An 18,764-nucleotide genomic window follows, 5' to 3' on the forward strand; every position below is an offset into this window, starting at 1 on the left:
GTTAAGATACTCAGAAATTGGTAGGAGAGATGGAACACATGTTATTGGACAACAAAATTACAACCCAGGTGATTATGGAACATTTGTTTCTATAAGTATCTCCACAAGGAACAAACACTTAATAATGGGCTATCTTGAAAGGAAAACTATAACACAATCCAATGGCTGGAAATTGAAGCTAGACAAATTCAGACTGGAAATAAGGTGTACATTTTTAACAGTGAGTGTAATTAACCATTGGAACAATTTGCCAAGGGTTGTGGTGGATTCTCCATCACTGACAATTTTTAAATCAAGATTGGATATTTCTCTAAAAGATCTGCTCTAAGAATTATTTTGGGGAAGTTTTATGGCCTGTGTTATACAGGAGGTCCCTTCTGGCCTAGGAATCTATTAAAACAACCGCATGGCTCCGAGATGCTTACTGTTTTATCCACTCAAAGTTCACTTCCTAAGTGTACTAACATGCTCCAGCATGTGCAACTGTTGTGGGATAGCTACTTGAGGCAGATGCTTTTCAACCTCATGCATGCAGTCATATGTTACTTCATACTCCACAGGTATCCATAGTTGAAATAATATGATCTGAACTGAACAATTGCCCTTGAGTCCTCTTACAAAGATAAGCAACATTGGAACTCATTTTTCTCATGTGCAGAAAGCAGGCTGCCTTATTTTAAATTCTTTTACTCATAAAAATACATAATGCCCCATGATTCCCGCCTTTACTTGCATGACTCACAGCATTGTCATAAATCACATTACTCCTGCACTATATAAAAAAAACTTCACAAGATGGGAAAATTAATCACAATCATATGTTACCATATATCACAGAAAACTGTGTACATTTTTTCCCCATACAGGACATACTTCAACTAAAATAATTTTGACACCAATGATAGTGTTCCTTCTTCCTGTTAGAAGTAGGGTTTCCCCTCCCCCATTTTGGTACATAAATAGAAGAGAACAGTCTTTGAAATATTTACGTCCAGAAGATTTTGCTGCTGTTTTTGCTGACATCTTCAATTCTCATTTTCTCTCCAGCCACGGGCATTCTTCCCAAATTTATAGACTAATCTTCGGCCATCCACACGCTCCAGTATTTCTCTTTTATAATAGTATCTGTTAAAAGAAAAAAAAGAAAGAAATAGATTTGATACTAGGCATTAGAGTTGAGAATAGTCTTTAAGGGACACTGTCAACTAAGAAATCACACTTGTAACTGAACATGTTTTACCTAATTTTATTACAAGTAAAATCTAAGGTTATTGTGTAAAGAGATTAGAGAAAACATCTTAACTCTTTTTTATTTTACTTTGTTTTAGTTTATACATTTGCCTGCAACTTGAGTGGACTATGCCACTTTTCAGAAACACCAGCTCATAGCTTATTCAGTGCTGCCAACTCTTGTAATTGTAGCGCAAGTTTCATGATATTTGACATTTCTGTAAAAGTGCCAGCTTCTGGAATCCTGTGATCAGGAAAGAATCTCAGCTTTCATTTAAAACAAAAAAGAAATTTCTAGCCCTACTGGGTGCGGAGAAAAGCTTGAAAATGTGAACATCAAAAGGAATCCATGATTTTTAAGCCAATCTCATTATTTTGGGGGGCTTGACTTATGTGCAGGTTGGCAATACTGCTTATGCATTGCTTAGGCCCAATTTAAATCCTTTGAGTTTAGTAGTGACAAGGTCTTGAGCTGGTTCCTTTGCAGAGGGGTGAGTTTTACCTTTTGTGTTTAACCTTCTATAACAGTTAGTTTCACCTGTTTGCGTGGCTTGTTCACACAGCAACAAGGGGAGACAAAAACACTTAAAAAAATAAGAAAATGTAATTATAACCCCCTCAAAATCAAGAAGGGAACTCAGATGGCAGACGTAACCAATTAAACTACTTTTAACTCATTTTTTAAAATTAACAAGATTCCAAATTGATGCCATATCTCTTTAATTATTCCAGGATTCATGTTTTCTCAACTCATGCTACCTCATGGCCCGGCTGAGTTTCTCATAAGTCATGCTGCTATTGTTTTTCTTCTTTCCCCAGAGCTGAGCCACCGCCTCAGATTTTAAGAACCTGAAGACACCTTCAGACCGGTCTTCCCACTTTATTAATCCTGGGTTCTTCTCTGAATTCAGGAGAATATCTCTGATAAATTCCCAGAGGTGAGTTCCTCGAGGATCTGAAAGAAGATGGAAGAAACAGAAAGACTTTCTCTGGGGTATTTTTTGTTTTTGTTTTATTTTGGTATGGTAGGTTGCTCACAGAAAATGACTTGTCTGCATAGAAACCACAATCTGACTATGCCTCCAGACTTCCATGTACATTGTCTGAGATGTGTAAAGCAGTAATCTAAGCAGGGGCGGCTCCAGGCACCAGCGCAGCAAGCGCGTGCCTGGGGCGGCAAGCCGCGGGGGCGGGGCATGCTGGTCATCGTGAGGGTGCAGTCAGGCAGCCTTCGGCAGCTTGCCTGTGGGAGATCTGCTGGTCCCGCGGCTTCGGCGGCAATTCGGCGGCGGGTACACCAAATCTGCGGGACCAGCGGACTGCACGCAGGTGTGCCGCCGAAGGCCGCCTGACTGCCGTGCTTGGGGCAGCAAAAAACATAGAGCCGCCCCTGAATCTAAGAGTCAAGGGGGGTGAGATAATATCTTTTATTTGACCAACTTCTGTTAGTGAGAGAGGCAAGCATTCGAGCCACACAGAGCTCTTCTTCTGGTCTGGGAAATGTACTCCAAGGGTCACAGCTAAATGCAAGGTGGGACAGATTGTTTAGCATTGTTTAGCACATAGTCTAAGGGACCCTTCAAGGTAGAAAGCTTGTCTCTCTCACCAACAGAAGTTGGTCCAAAAAAAGATTGTACCTCACCCACCTTGTCTCTCTCATATTCTGGGACCAACACGGCTACAACTACACTGCATAAAGCAGTAATCTTGACATTTCTCAAATTGAGGTTATGTTCAGAATAGCTCCCCAAAGATTTGCATATCTCTGTAAAGCTGCAGCAAAATACTGCACCAACTCACCCTCAGTAACTTGGATGCAAAACAGAAAAATGGCGCCTAAGCGAGTCTTTGTTTCATATTACAAAGCTCAGCGCTTTGAATTAATCCTATCAAATGTGTACCCTGTTGAAGCCACATACCTCAGACCGCTGCTCTGTTGCTTTATACTTCTACACCATGACTTTTGGCACTTATACCCATTCAGGAAGGAAAATCACTTGGAGTAATTTGCCCAGAAAGCTGTGGCGTTCTCCCCTACTAAAGACTAAGGAGGATATTTTCATGACCCATTTACCAAAATGGATGGAAATATTTGCACACCCAGGGTGTAACCTTGCCTTAAATCTCCATAATGGATGTGGATAATGAATCCTTCCTTAGTGGAGGGATGAGCCAAGGGCATTGCAAGGATTGAATTTCTCAGAGAGGAGATAGTTTTGGTGGCCAAGGCATCTCCTAACTTCTTTTCAACTCAGCAATCATGTCTTAAAGGAGGACACAGTAAACATTCATCTAATTCTGTGTTTCTGAAAGGTCCTTATTGATTAGGGCATTATTTGGAACTTCTACCCTGGACAAAGCAGTTGGTCAGATCCTCAGCTGGTGTAAATCAGTGTAGCTCCATTTGACCCATTTGCTTTGAAACTGGGCTCTTTCTTTCTGTTGCTTCCTTTTTCTCCCAAAACTTGAACCTAAACTTGTACTGTCTCTGGGCCATTAATCAAGCCACCAGTGTTGCCATAAGTAGTTGACTTACTGTGCTTCTTGGTGTGGGACTTTGGGGGATGATCCTGTGTTTTTTTCTCATCTGAAGACTCTGCAGAGGATGAAAATGAAATTATTCTCATAAACTTGGCTAAACGTTTTCTGTTGACTAGCATATTAAAAAATAAAAAAACACAACAATGAATAATTGCCTGTTTTAAAGATAATCATCTTTCAAAAACTAAATGAGTAATCCGGGGATTATTTTTGCTTTCTGGGTTATATTTTAATCAGCCAGGCTACATTTCACAAAGAGATCATTGATGAATAAAGGACAAATACAGAGGTATACAGTTGACTCTGGACATGTTAATTAGATTAACAAATACCTCACCCCATGTCCCTTGCACCATGTATGTCAGAATGAAAAATAAGAGGATCATATATATAAAAGCAATCCTGAATTCTCCCATTATGGCCCAGACTTTGCTGTAGCATGTAACTTTGGGGGTGCTTTTTTTTTTTTTGGTTGTTCTATAGATGATCTAATGTGAATTGTATGTACTGGTACTAATGTAATGTACACCCACCTGCCTAAATGGAGAATTATCTGACAAGGCATTGTTCTTAAGAAAATAAATAAAAGCCGAGTAGTCCCAGAACTCAAGCTGGTGTTGTTAGGAATTTTTGACAGCTGGGCACATATATTTTATTTGACAGCTATAAGCCACAAGAACATGCTACTTCTCATCAGTGCAACATTTTTGCCTGTAAACACTCTTAAAAGGCACCAGATTTCTAGCTCAAGCCATTCCTCAGAAAAAATAAAGAATAAGGAAATTGTATTTATTCATTTCTTATCACCTAACTAAAGAAGATGATATTTCTGTGTTTAGTAGTCACCTTCTTGGAAATTAACAAAATCTGAATCTATTACTGACATTAACACAAAAGGTTTCTTTTAATCAGGCTGAGAACTTCCACAAGGTCTATGAGACAATTCTAATTATAAGTCCCTCTTGTGCTTGCTCTGCAGGATATTTAGTGACTGAATTCCATAAAGTAAATCCTTAAGACCCATGCACGTTTTTCCAGTGGCTAAGTATTCACAATTACCATAATTTTGCATGGAAAGCAGGAATTTGCATGTGCAAATGACTTAATATAAATATCTATTTGCATAAAATCTTGCCTGATTAGCACATGCATCTACAATAATTGTATCTAAAAAAATGGGTGCAAAAATATTTACAGACATACTGTACTCTACACCCAACTGGAAATATGAACTCAGAAGTAGGGTTGTCCAGAAAACTGAATATTAGGTCTAGGTGCAGGCCTGAAAAATTGAAAAAAAAAAATATAATTTCAGGTCAGCCTGGATGAAAGTGTTGTGAAATTTTTGGAGAACCAAAATGTTAAAAAAATGAATTTCAATGTTGAGTGTTTTTAATACATTTTAAATTATTTTAAAAATAAAACCGAGGGAAATTCCAAAAACAAAAAGTCAAAATGTTTCATTTCATAAATGCTGAAATGAACTCTTTCTGACATTTCTGGAAAAAAAAAACATTCTGACCAAAACAATTTTACAGAATTGGTCTAAATTTGTGAATGGTTTTGATTAACCCAAATTTGCATTTTTGTGTTTGTGAAAAAAATGTTTCACACAAGATTTTGCTCAGCTCTACTCAGGGCAGAGAGAACAGCTCAGGCCTACCCTGTGGTCTTGATCCACAGCTGCAAATCAGCTCTGGGCTCATGTTTATATATCCTGCCCACTTTCAGAGAGCCCACTGTTTACTTGCCTGCCCACTTTCAGAGAGCACCAGCCACTGATGGAAGTCACTGAGCTTGTGGGAAAACAGTGAAATTAAACGAGGGCCTGATTTTGCTGACTTTATCCATGTTAAGCTCCCATGGATGTCACTCAACTGTATATCAAAAGTGGGACTTTTGTCTTGATTAAGGACTGCAGCGTCAGGTCCTTAATTTGTAGGTAGTTTTACCTAACAATACGATTATTAAAAAAACCACCTGATTTTAGAATCCCCTATTTAGTTTAAAATGGCTTTGGTATATTCGACTTAGCTGGTAATTTATTCAATGAAAGTCAATTGCCTTCTACTTAGTGATTTATTCTTTATTACACCTGTGTAAACAGCCTCCCATTCTGCCTTTACACTTCCACGGAGCCCTGTTCTGAGCACACAGCATTTGAAGGCTGGGGCTTGACAGATGAAAAGAATTATGATGCAGTTTCAGCAAAGCTGCCTTGCAAAACTTGTGACAAAAGATTTCATATTATTTGCATATGATTCAGGAATGAGCTACTTCTTTATGGGATATACAAATTTAGTTTTTACAACAACAGGCTGTGCCCTTGGCGTGCCACCCTAGCTCTAGGCTCAACAAGTCAGTATATAAACACACCAAGCCAAGAATCTTGCTGATTCCCAGCAGTGTCAGAAAGCTCTGAAGAGCTGGCAGCCATTTTATGAGAATGGGTGTTGGCAAGAGAAAAAGCAATTGGGTTTGGTGGGTTTTTTTAACAATTATTGCTGAATGCATTTGTTTAAAGTGCACGTCACCTTGGCGAGCCTTGCTGTGCTTCTAGGTGAGGGCCACACTGAGCATGCACATACAGATTCTTTTGTTGTAATCTGCCCTTTAATTGTGTCAGGTCAGTTTAAGGATGAGGGCCCAGTGGGCAAATGAACTGGAGAGCACCCAGCATGAGTCTCAGTGGGGAGCTGAGGAGGCAGTGGGAGGAGTGTAGTCACACTGCATTTCTTCTTTCCATCTCTTCCCATATCCCGTTCTTTCACCTTTCTTTTCTCTCTCTCCCTCTCTCTCTCTCACCCTGATATTTTTTTCCCTTTGATTCTTTTTCAGTATTTGTTTCTCTTTAGACTACTTTCTCTTTTCCCCCTTTTCTTTCCTTATGTTTTCTCCCCTCCTTCCCCATGTTCCCTCAAGAGTCCTTGCTTCTTGTCAATATCGACTTTTTCTTCTCATCTTTCTCCTTCCTTCTCTCTCTTCTTTCCCCTCTTCTACCAATTCTCCAATCTCTCTTCCTTTCTTCTCTTCCCATCACTTCTCTCTCTCCTCTTTCCTCACTCCCTGCCCACAGCTGCCACTAAGTCACCATCCTCTAAATCATGCTTGCCACATTTTCATGTGTCCACCCACCACCATTCACTTATGCTTTTACCACTCTTTACTCCCCATGCACCTGCCACTCACCCACTATCTCACTTGCCTACAAAAAGGCAGATTATATTCCTATTACATCCTCTTTATACTGCTCAGGAGGTGCAAAGAGGCCATCAAAGGGGTAAAATGGCCTGCTGTGGACATGACGTGCCGAGGCACCATAGGGCTGGAGTAGGTGATCCACTGAAGCTGTGGGAAAGCTGCCTAGGAAGTATATCCGGGAACACCCCCTGCTCTGTTGCAGTTCAGTAGGGGAGACTTATGCCTGCCTATGGCCACTCTGTGCTGATGTAACACCATATCTGGCCATTGATACCTGTATATGAATCACTTTGCTCACCACTGAAGTGCACTTCTGAGGCGGGATGAGGCAGTCCTTTAGTTGTGCACAGCCACACCACACAACAGGTTATGACAGGATAGGGACATCTTATCTTTCTAACACTGTCTCTTCCACCTTGAGTCAGTCACTTGAAAAGATATGGGGAGTCACCCTGAGGTTACTGATTATTTGATGTTCTTTTTTTCTTGACAAAGAGAGGAGAGCAGAGCACCTTTTAAATAACTATTTAGTTAGGATCGCTAAAATAGCTAATATCAACATCAATATTGCTTGGTTTAAAACTACTGGATATCTACACTCAGACCTGCAACAGAAGACTTTTATATAGCAGTAATTCTAGGGTGTGTGACACAGATGATCAGCAATAGAATTAAGAGCTTCTTACCAAGAGGCTGGTGACTGGTAGTAGTCGTGGAAATCTGTGCGCGACAGAAAGTTTTACTGTCCAATAACTCTGGGGATTCAAAAGGAAAAGTTTTATGTTAACATCCTCTTACCACAATAAAACACTTCATAAATGCCTGAAGCATTGTGATGTTAGTTACCTACTGTGCTACCATAACCACTGTCATACAAATAATTCTCTTCTTTCCAGGAGGCCATTAAGGACGGATCTGAAGATAGGGACCAAAAGGAAAGTCTATATCAGTAAAAGAATACTATCCAGCAGTGAGGTGAGTAACAATGAGACACTGAACCAGTAGGACTGAGAGAAATGTGACAAATAACAGACCATGGGGAAAAAAACATGCAAGTTGCTACACCATAGACTGCTAGGTTCACCCATGCTGTTTGTACACTAGAGCAAATTTGTTAATACAGAACATTTATTTTTAAAAAATACTTTGTCTTGGCCTGTATTTTTCTAATATTCTCTCAGGTAATATTTCAACTATGTGTGTTCCAATGGGAGACCAGCTCTTCTTCCTGCCTGACCCAGCAGTGAAGTGTGTGACATTATGCTTTGTTGCTATAGAAATGATTGCGTCCTCAACAATTCAGCATTCTAGTAGAGTTGAAGAAATTAAGGTTTATTCTTTGTTTGTATTATGGTGGTGCCCAGAAGCCCTTACTGAGGCCAAGGCTCCCTTTAGTTAGGTGACATATCAGTTCATAGAAAAAAACATGATATAATTGAAAGTTCAATCTTCTATGTGGGTCCCATTTTATATTATTAGATATATGCAGAATCTCTATTGAGGATCATACTCAGGGCCTGGTGCTAAACTTACATATATCCTTAACCTAAAGGACATCTTATTGGGCACAAAATGCATAATGCATGAATATGGAAGATTTTCAAAGCCACCCTTAGACTCATAGTGCTTCATACAATACAAGGAAAATTCAATGGAATGTTATAATAGCAGACTCATAACCTGCACACATTTGATTTTCTTGTCAGCTGCTGGTGAAATCATGATGCTTTTTGCATTACAACTTTTCAGGCCAGAGATGTTAAGTTTGTCTTTCTTTCTCTTTCCAAATCAAAGGCAATGAAGCATAAGACTCAAATTTGGGATTTATTTATTTTTTCAAGTTAATGCAATTGGAAACTGAAAATGAGTCACTAGCTAAATCATCTTGCTTGGCTGCATTAACATTTATGACATGGGAATTTAGCAGGCATTAGAACTACATGTCGGGGCATCCCGAGCCCATGTTCTTACAGTAGCACACACCCTTTTCTTGTTTGGACATCTGATCCACCCACTGTTGTCTCTGAAAATAAACCTTACCCAGCTAAAGCTTGGGGGGATTATTTGGCCTCACACTTACAGCTGTGCCAGCATCCACACTGAGGCAACCTTCCTTGACTTAGTAGGACCAGATAGGATTCCCCTCTGAACCCACCAACTTCATTTCTATCTCATCACAAGGAGCTGGCGTGTAGCCATATCAAGTTCTCCCATCCTCAAGAAAGCAGCACGCCCAGCCCCTGCCAGCTCGTGGACATACTGACTGTGCCTGGGTAATTGAACCTGGGCTTTTCATGTGGCAATGAGCAGAGCATCACCACAGCCCCACTGCACCAGCCCCACTGCACCAGCCCCAATCCAGCAATAGTTTTTAATAGTGGGGAAGTGACCACCATAAAAAAAAGTGAATACACAAGGCTTTAATATTTGCACAGTCTGTAGATGAATACTTTGTGCTGGCGTTGTGTATCTCTACTGAGGGGTGGATTAAGACTTAATCAGGCCAAGATCCACAAAGATATTGGGGATTCCTCCTCAGAGATTTTCTCTCTCTTATATAGAAGACCTTTCCTTTCTCCAACTCAAATACAGGTAACTCCCCTCCAGCAGAAAGCCAACCTGCAGCTATACACAGGACTGTTACCTGCTATTCTTCCTCTGTCTGTGTCTCACTGTTCGGTCTGACCCAGCTCTGACCAAGGGGAACATATACCAAAAATCCTAAATTCCTGCCTTGATCTGTGCCTAGCCATATTCTATGCCGCAGGGAAAAGGCAATAGACTAGATGAATGAAATAGGCTGTCAGTGTTTGTCTGAAACACTCCACGCTGTAAGCTGATGTTGATTCTTCTGGGAAATAGTATGTGAGTATGCCAGTGGCTCATTAACACACCCACATATAAGGGAGTTGAGAGTGGCTATGTAGAGAGATCTGGAGTGTGAGCTGAGCCATTCTTGGGCCTGGTCCCCACTAACCCCCCACTTCGGACTAAGGTACGCAAATTCAGCTACGTTAATAACGTAGCTGAATTCGAAGTACCTTAGTCCGAACTTACCGCGGGTCCAGACGCGGCAGGCAGGCTCCCCCGTCAATGCTGTGTACTCCTCTCGCCGAGCTGGAGTACCGGCGTCGACGGCGAGCACTTCCGGGATCGATCCGGGATCGATTTATCGCGTCTAAACCAGACGCGATAAATCGATCCCAGAACATCGATTGCCTGCCGCCGGACCCTCCGGTAAGTGTAGACGTACCCTTGGAAAGGAACCCTGAAAATGGCCAAAGTTGAGGAGAAGACTTGAGCTTGATTTTGTGTTGTTCCATTGTAGTTCTTTTTAACAATGAAACCAAGCCCCAGGGAGGAAGTTATGAGCCATTACAAATTGTGCAAACTGTGTTTGGAGGAAGGTGATGAAGACACTGGTCAGGTGACATTTTAGAGGTCTCCTAACTCAAGTAACCCTATGCAATCTAGTGTTTCTGGTACCATGTGAGACCTCAGAGATTCAGTAAAGAGAATTTACTGACATTTTAGAAACCTCAGTTTTAATTTCATCTCCATTATTTAATGACCTCTTCTCTGGAAAATAGACTTGTTTTGGTATTTAAGTGATGCTGTTGCTAAAACATCTACTATGAACTTTATCTTAGCAGCTATTTTCCTTGAACATTGACATCCAAGTAAAGTCAAGTTACCTGGCACACCATAACAATTGCTATTACTCACCTGTTTGTTCTGTTTTTACAACGACATTATGTGACGGGTACATTTCACTGCCACACTGACCTGCAAGAGATTGCATGGGAGAGGGGATGTGTAATTATGTGCACAGCACACACAGGAAAGATAGAGCTTCAAGCAGGGATCGATACCAAAGGGCTAATTTTGAAAAGACATGAGGTCTCACACACACACACACACACACACATCCTCTGCCTGTGCCACACCCTGTGAACTTCTCATTTGACTTCTTAGTGTGAATCTGCTAAATTACTATGATATGGCTGGAAATGGGAAGTGTCAGGTGAATGGATAGAAGGAAGGAAGAGTCTGTCATTTTTACCTTACTACGTCTGTTTCAGAGACGGTGGGTGAGGTAATCTGTTTTATTGGACCAACTTCTACTGGTGAGAGAAACAAGCTTTCGAGGCACACAGAGCTCTTCTTCAGCTCTGGGAAAGGTACTCTGAGCATCACAGCTAAATGCAAGGTGGAACAGATTGTTTGGCATAAGTAGTTAGCACGTATTCTAAGGGACCAGTCAAGGTAGAGTGGCCCGTTAACACCCCAGAAGTCATAGGACAAAAAGAGGGGTTAGTGGGTTACAGATTGTTGTAATAAGCCATAAATCCAGTGTCTCTGTTCAGTTCATGATTTTTACTGTCTAGAAGAATTATGAAGTTAAGCTCCCAAGTTCATCTTTTGAAAGTGTTGTGCAGGTTTCCTTTGTGGAGGAGGACTCATAGGTCAGATATAGAGTGTGTGTTTTGTGAAGTGTTCACCCACAGGTGATAGGGTGTTTTTGTCTTTTATCATTTTCCTGTCTGATTTCATTCGAGAGTGTAGTGATTGTCTTGTTTCACCCACACAGTTGTTATTGGGGCATTTAGTGCACTGGATGAGGTACACCACATGTTGTGATATGGAATGTGTAGGATCCATGGATCTTGAAAGGTGTGTTGTGGGGGTGTTGATCATTGTAGAGCAGAGATATGTCTACAGGTTTTGCATCTGTTGTTCTGGAAGGGACTGGTGCCGCTTTGAGTTGATGTGTCTCTCTCTCACCAACGGAAGTTGGTCCAATGAAAGATATTACTTCACCCTCTCTAATATCTTGTGACTGACACAGCTACAACTACCCTGCATACATCTATTTCAGTCATTCAACAGAATGAGTTGGCTTCTTGCTACATGAGGCCTGAAAAGCATGGAGGGGAGTTCTACATTTCTGCACACCTATGAATCTCCTGAGCATCAGTGGGTTACAGAGCTCCTTTCTGCAATATAAGAATGTGGGCTACTAGTTAATAAAGAAAAACCTTTGTCTTTACTGATAAAACATCCAATCTGTTTTCATGGTCTTTTCCCAATATTGCTAAATTGACTAATGTCTTGTGGACCAGGTAAGACCTTAGTAAAGTGGGGGATAACCAGGAGTTTCAGTCCTGTGTCTCTTAGGAGCTCTGCAGAAATGAAGTTGCACTCCTGGGAAACTCTTAAACCCGTCACGAGCAGAACTTCAGTCACTGCAAGGCTGAGGAACCTAAGTGGCCTTAGATCAACCCAGAATTCACAAAATTGTGGTTGCAGTCCTGTCCTGTCTATGTGCTAGTGTATATTTACCATTCCATTTTAGGTGCTGAAGGTTGCTGTAAAGAAGTTGGCCAGCTGTCCCAGCTGCGTGGGTGAATTCATGCAAAGTCATGCTGCACAGATGTTCGCCATCGATGTCAAAGTCCTGGAAAGGTATGCAGTTGGCATCCAGCTGGTTGGTATCCAGGAAATGCTGTAGCCACTCCCACACCTGGTACTTGGTCCAGTATTGAGGGTGTATCTCATGCCACTGAGTTCCATAGAAACTGCCAGGCACTGGGAAAGAGAAATGTTACGTATTCACTCTGTTAACACAACAGTAATGCTGAGCAGAGAATGTCTATGTGCTGTGTACAGGAAAGAAAGCATGGTCTAGTGCTTAAAGTACGTCACTGGAAGCCAGCAGATCTGAATTCTCTTCCTAGTCCCTAACACTAATTTGCTGATTGTCCTTGAGCAAGTCACCTTAATACTCTTTGACTCAGCTTCCCAATCTGTAAAATGGAAAGAATCAAACTAACCTAGGTTACTGGGGTATTATGGGAATTAATTCGTTCATGTTTGTAACATGCTTTCAAATTCTTGGGTGGAAGGCTCTACAGGTGGGAAAGATATTAGAGCACAGATGTATTGACGCCCACATGGGAAAAGGTACCTTTGAAGCATGTATAATAATGATGGGCCAAATCCTGCAGTTCTTGTTCGGGCAAAACTCCCTTTGAGATCAGTGGGAGTTTGGCTTGATTAAGGACTGAATAAATGCTGAGTATGGACTTCAGGATTTAGCCCAATAATGATCAAATAAATGTATATTTAAAGGTATATTATTACATAGTAAAATCTATCATATATAACCACCAACAAACACCAGCTGTGTAGCAGAGCTGGCATCCTAGTAAAGGCAGAGAAACAACTCATGCCTTGTGTTTGGAGATACCTCAAAGAGATCTCTTAATACGCAAGGCTCCCTAATTTGTTCCTCAGAGGTTTTACTGAACATCTAAATTCTTTTTTGGTTGGCCAAATCCTCCAGAACAGCCTCTGTTATGTTCTTTCATGACAATAATTTGTATTAAAAATGCTAGAATCTAAGTGCACAAAAAGGATTTGCGCCTGCCACTGGGGTAATGAGATGTCGATACCCTGCCACTGGAGTAATGAGATGTCGATACCCTGACAATGGGGTAATGAGATGTCGATATTCACGGACGATACCAAGCCGGGAGGGGTTGCAAGTGCTTTGGAGGATATGATTAAAATTCAAAATGATCTGGAAAAACTGGAGAAATAGTCTGAAGTAAATAGGATGAAATTCAATAAGGACAAATGCAAAGTACTCCACTTAGGAAGGAACAATCAGTTGCACACATACAAAATGGGAAATGACTGCCTAGGAAGGAGTACTGTGGAAAGGGATCTGGGGGTCATAGTGGATCACAAGCTAAATATGACTCAACAGTGTAACACTGTTGCAAAAAAAGCAAACATCATTCTGGGATGTATTAGCAGGAGTATTGTAAGCAAGACACAAGAAGTAATTCTCCCACTCTACTCCGCGTTGATTAGGCCTTAACTGGAGTATTGTGTCCAGTTCTGTGTGCCACATTTCAGGAAAGATGTGGACAAATTGGGGAAAGTCCAGAGAAGAGCAACAAAAATGATTTAAGGTCTAGAAAACATGACCTATGAGGGAAGATTGAAAAAATTGGGTTTGTTTAGTCTGGAGACGAGAAGACTGAGAGGGGACATGATAGCAGTTTTCAAGTACATAAAAGGTTGTTACAAGGAGGAGGGAGAAAAAATGTTCTCCTTAACCTCTGAGGATAGGACAAGAAACAATGGGCTTAAATTGCAGCAAGGCGGGTTAAGGTTGGACATTAGGAAAAACTTCCTAACTATTAGAGTGGTGAAGCACTGGAATACATTTTCTAGGGAGGTTGTGGAATCTCCATTATTGGGGATTTTTAAGAGCAGGTTAGACAAATACCTGTCAGGGATGGTCTAATACTTAGTCCTGCCTTGAGTGCAGGGGACCGGACTAGATGACCTCTCCAGGTCCCTTCTAGTCCTGTGATTCTATGATTCTATGTCCTAATTTACCAAGGTGAGCACAAGCACCACAAGCGATTGCTGGGGATACTGCATGTGGTGTGGGGAGGAGAGAAACAATCCTGCACTGACTTGACTACTCACGGGCTGTCTAATCTCCGGCAGAAGGTCTGGAATGGAAAGTAATTCAATGAGAGGCAACTCATAGCCTGATTTATACATCTGGCAGCTTGGGAAGGTGTAAATCATAAGGCCAATCCTGAGATTTGTGTGTGCAAAAATTAGTATGCACAATGTAGTAGTGAAAATATTAACTATATTAATATGTAATAACATATATTAATATTAATAATGTGTATACAGTGTTGTAAATTTGCACAGCACTTTATACACAAACACACACTCCAGACCTTATTCACATTGACTAGTAACCTCTTCTGTAAATGAGACTACTCACAGAGTCAGGGACTACTCAGTGAATAAGCATATCGGAGTATGGCCCTGATAAAGGGATATATTCCCTGCCCTAAAGAGTTTACAACCTAGATAAGCCAGGACAAGCACACACAAGGCAAGAGAGGGGATGATGTGTTGGGATTGTTTGTGAGGAAAAGAACAAAAGCAGGACTGCTTGAAGAGGTGGGGTTGAAGGAAGAATTTGAAGCAGGACAGAGAAGGTGCTTGGAAAACGAGGACAATGAGATAGTTCCAGACATAGTCTATAGTATGAAAAAAGGCATGAGGTGAAATTTGGGGAAAGGAGACAAACTATTATTGGAAAGGGCACAGGGGAAGTAGTGGGAAATGAAAACAGATGCAGGTAGGGATGAGAATTTTCAGGGCCTTAGAGATGAGGATAGGGAACCTGAATTTGATGCAGTAAGGAGGAGGAGACCAAAAAGAGGGATCCAAGGAGAGGGATCAATCGGAGCAATAGGAGAGGAATATGACTTTTGCAGCAATAATTTGAATACTGGAGTGGCAAAAATCTGAGAAGCAGGGATGACAAGTAGGTGTGAGTGTCAGCAATCAAGTTCATTAGGATATGAACAAGATTTTAGCAGGGGCGGGTGGGGGCATAAGGAAAGGCCAAATTGCTCTAGCTCATTTACAAGATATGGGCTTAATGCAGCAATTAATGCGTGAAATTCTATGGCCTGTGTCATACCCGAGGGCAGACTCGGTGATCATAGTAATCCCTTATGACCTTGAATTCTATGAATTTGTTTGTTTCTGTCTTTGACAATGTGGCACTGTCTATGTACAACATTGATACAGTATTCTCACTGCTTAACTAAATATTACTATTTATATTATTTATATTTATTTAACACCAAGAGTGTGCTAGATACTTTGCATACGTAGAGGAGGTCAAGATCCTTGCTCCAAAAAGCATAAAATCTAAAGCTAAAATATAAGAAGCACATACTATACCTTTCTATTCTTTCTGTGAATAAATTCTATTTGGTTAAAAAAAATCCCCAAAAGCAGGGGTGAAATTTTGCCAGTTTCAGATTAAAAATAATAAAACTCTAATTCTGTCTGATGGTGGGCAAAATGCTCTTTTTTTACTTCATCAGAATTTCACATTAAAACCAGATATTTCTGATAATATCAGAGAATGGGAATCCTAATTTTAAGGCCCACAAAATGATGGTGCGGGCCCCTGATGTTTTTACATATCTTTCTGAAAATTGAACTGTTGGTGAAAACACTACAAAAACAAATATATAGTCAAAAAGGGACCAGAGCAAGACCACTTAGCTGCCTCAATGAAAAAGCTCCGTGTAGGCAAAGCAAAGCAGCACTATATAAAGATGGCTTATTAATCAGCTAAGGCTTATGTGTTAATTAGAATTATTAAATTTGCCAGAAAGTCCCACAGAGAATCCCCCTGCTCCCATCTTAATAAAGGTGCACCCCAGCCATACTGAGCTAAACGAGGTGGAATGATGCGCCAATAGGCGATACTAAGGACAGCATATTTCAGCCCCCACATATCTCATTGCTGGACTCTGGAGATCATCAGAGATAAGGGGGAAAAAATGAGTGATTTTTTTTTCTAAAAATTTTAAATTCAAATTTTTAAAATTTGAAATATCATCTATGTTTTAAAATTCCAGCTCTATATTTGGCTGAGCGGTGGGGACGAAGGGGGAATTTTCAAGCTCCTGTTCTGCAAGTCAAAATATTGTCAAGAACCAGCTTTACTGTATGAGCCTTCCATCCTGGGCACTGATCCAGTATTGCATATTCTAGCCAAAAACAAGAATATCCAAAGTGGTTGTGAGAAATGTTAGTAATACAATCCCCAAGTTTCCCTAGCTACCAATACCGGGGAACGAGGGGTATCTTAGGAGCAGATTGCAGTGGGTGCAGAACCATTTGCAGCCTGCAGTTGCAGGATTGTGGGGGATTAATTACTATGTAGAGGGCTCCAGAAAGTAGCAATGGGATTTAGAAGCCACTGGGCACCCTCTGAAGAACCTGAGAAAGGTGGTTGCCTCTGTCCCTGCAGGCTGCAGTCTTAGAAACGGGGAGAGGACATTTGCAGGCCACCAGTTCTCAAACCAGAAGACTTTAAAGGTCAAAGAGGGGCTCTTGTTGAGAGAGGAGAGTGGGCATGTGGAGAGAATTGCAGAGAGGAGGATACAGGTTGACTTGGAATTTCAGACTCATGTGAATTCAAAACTGGAAGTGATTCCTGAATGATTGCAAAGGTAGAAATCCCTGCAAATAGAAGCCACCAGTTTAGGCTGGCAAAATCCCATGTAAACTGAAACTAGCGCTTCTCAATCAAACACGATTTTCACCATGAATCCTTGTAGACAAAATGAAAGGCAACCTAGTGTGTTTATCAAGGGCACTTTTACATATTCTAAGGTATTTAGGAATCACACAGAGAAAAGAAACAGAGCTCCTTTTAGTTCTGAATGAGAGAATCTTCACTGCATGTTTGGTTATAGCATTTTACAGGACTGTGATTAGTGTGTGATATAAGGTGCTTGCCTGGCTTGATTTTAAGGTTTACTGCTGCTACTGTGACATTGTATTGGGTAGGGGGGAAAGATCTTAAAAGGTGTATCTAATATAATATATAGGTGCCCAGTTCTACCACCATTCAGAATTCAGAAAATAATGGAACAGGACCTATAACTCTAAGTCACTGCTTAGGCTAGAACTTGGGTTGATACTGACCCAAAGCCCTCACCATCTGATGACTGTTTAGTGGCCTATGTGGAATGGAACTGGACATCTCTGTCCATTATGAATTGAACAGGTTCATAAAAATCCCCATCACTGGCAATAACCCTCAGTGTCAGTCTGTCTTTCTAGTAGTCTGAGCTGAGAAGGCAAATACTGTGCAAGAGCAGGAAAACTGAACTCCCTTCTCAAGTGGTCCCTGCAGGTCAAGGTCAAAGAATAATGTCTGAGCAGTGTGTGTGTGAAGCTTGCATTGCTGCTGCCCGTGTTGTACTTTTTCTGTGAAGAGGGAACTTTGGGGTTGTCAATCCAGCACTTTTCATTAGCACTCAATTCACTTTTAGAAAAAGAACCAGTAATAAACCACAAATTATTATCATTTCTAGGCACACCGTCCTCCTGGTGAAATTCCAATAGAATATAAAGGAGTTTGGATAGTGCAGAGGTCAAAAATCATACCTATGTATATTTAAAGGCATAATACCCCCTCCCCCCCACCCACCCCCACACACTTTTTCCAAAATATAGATAGTACACCATTGTTGAATTCCTCCTACCATTACATGTGGGATATCCATCTGTCCAGGAAGGCTGCTGGTGAAGTAGATTGCTGCTGGAATTGATACTCATTCTGCCAGTTCCTTCCAAAATCATGATCTGTAAGTAAATCGAACAGCTTGCTTAGCTAGTGGCAAGGCAAGTGGCAAAAAATTCCATTGAGGGTGAGGTGAGCAATGCCAAGTCCATTTGTAGAAGACACAGCCCAACTAAGGAACATGTTGCCACAACCCCTTTTCAGCTGCAATGAAATCTCCTTGTGGTAAACATTACCATTTTCATATGCATGAGGCAAGTTTTTACAGCCACCCATCCATAAATGAATAATCTCTGATCAGGAATGGAGTAGAATGAAAATGCACGGCTTCTGACAGAGCAATGCTGGAAGAGCTCCAAGCTTTGTGAAGTGAAATACAAAGCGGTTTCTTTTTATTTAAACGAAATTTCACAAGGTAAACTCTGACTGCTGTAGTTTTTTAAAAACACCTAGTTTTCTATTTTATTTTGGACTTCAGAATAACTGATAATTGCAACCATGGATTTAACAGACTACCAGAGATACATGCACAGAAAATCCTTCATTCATAAAGCCCTATGAGGTAATGGTATATGGATCCTTTTGCCACTGTGGCACAAGTTCTTGTCTAACCTATGGTGGTAGTGTTTTT

General features: G+C 40.9%; 1 protein-coding gene across 3 annotated transcripts; it reads right to left on the bottom strand.

Annotated features, from left to right (window-relative positions):
• Window positions 1-1,025: 1,025 nt before the first annotated feature.
• Window positions 1,026-18,195, bottom strand: EHF (ETS homologous factor). 3 transcript variants are annotated; one of them, XM_065403911.1, is made up of 9 exons: window positions 18,096-18,192; window positions 16,537-16,539; window positions 12,316-12,561; window positions 10,699-10,758; window positions 7,819-7,887; window positions 7,659-7,727; window positions 3,767-3,826; window positions 1,990-2,185; window positions 1,026-1,125 (listed from the first exon to the last, which is right to left on the bottom strand). In XM_065403911.1, the coding sequence occupies exons 1-9, from the start codon at window positions 18,190-18,192 to the stop codon at window positions 1,026-1,028; spliced, it is 900 nt and encodes a 299-aa protein (XP_065259983.1). The 3 variants fall into 3 exon arrangements, with proteins under 3 accessions (XP_065259983.1, XP_065259984.1, XP_065259985.1); XM_065403912.1 differs by lacking the exon at window positions 16,537-16,539 and having other exon boundaries at window positions 18,096-18,195; XM_065403913.1 differs by lacking the exons at window positions 7,659-7,727; window positions 16,537-16,539 and having other exon boundaries at window positions 18,096-18,195.
• Between the last annotated feature and the right edge of the window lie 569 nt (window positions 18,196-18,764).

The sequence above is a fragment of the Emys orbicularis genome, chromosome 4 (assembly GCF_028017835.1).
Source record: "Emys orbicularis isolate rEmyOrb1 chromosome 4, rEmyOrb1.hap1, whole genome shotgun sequence".
Taxonomy (NCBI): Eukaryota; Metazoa; Chordata; order Testudines; family Emydidae; genus Emys; species Emys orbicularis.

What these genes read in the sequence shown, in the direction of transcription:
- EHF (XM_065403911.1), bottom strand. Translation starts at nt 18,192, where the DNA reads ATGATTTTGGAAGGAACTGGCAGAATGAGTATCAATTCCAGCAGCAAT. An exon ending in TGTAAAAACAGAACAAACAG is followed by an intron (nt 7,888 to 10,698) that starts GTGAGTAATAGC and finishes CCCTATCTTCAG; the next exon opens with ATCCGTCCTTAATGGCCTCC. An exon ending in GTCCCACACCAAGAAGCACA is followed by an intron (nt 2,186 to 3,766) that starts GTAAGTCAACTA and finishes ATCTTCTTTCAG; the next exon opens with ATCCTCGAGGAACTCACCTC.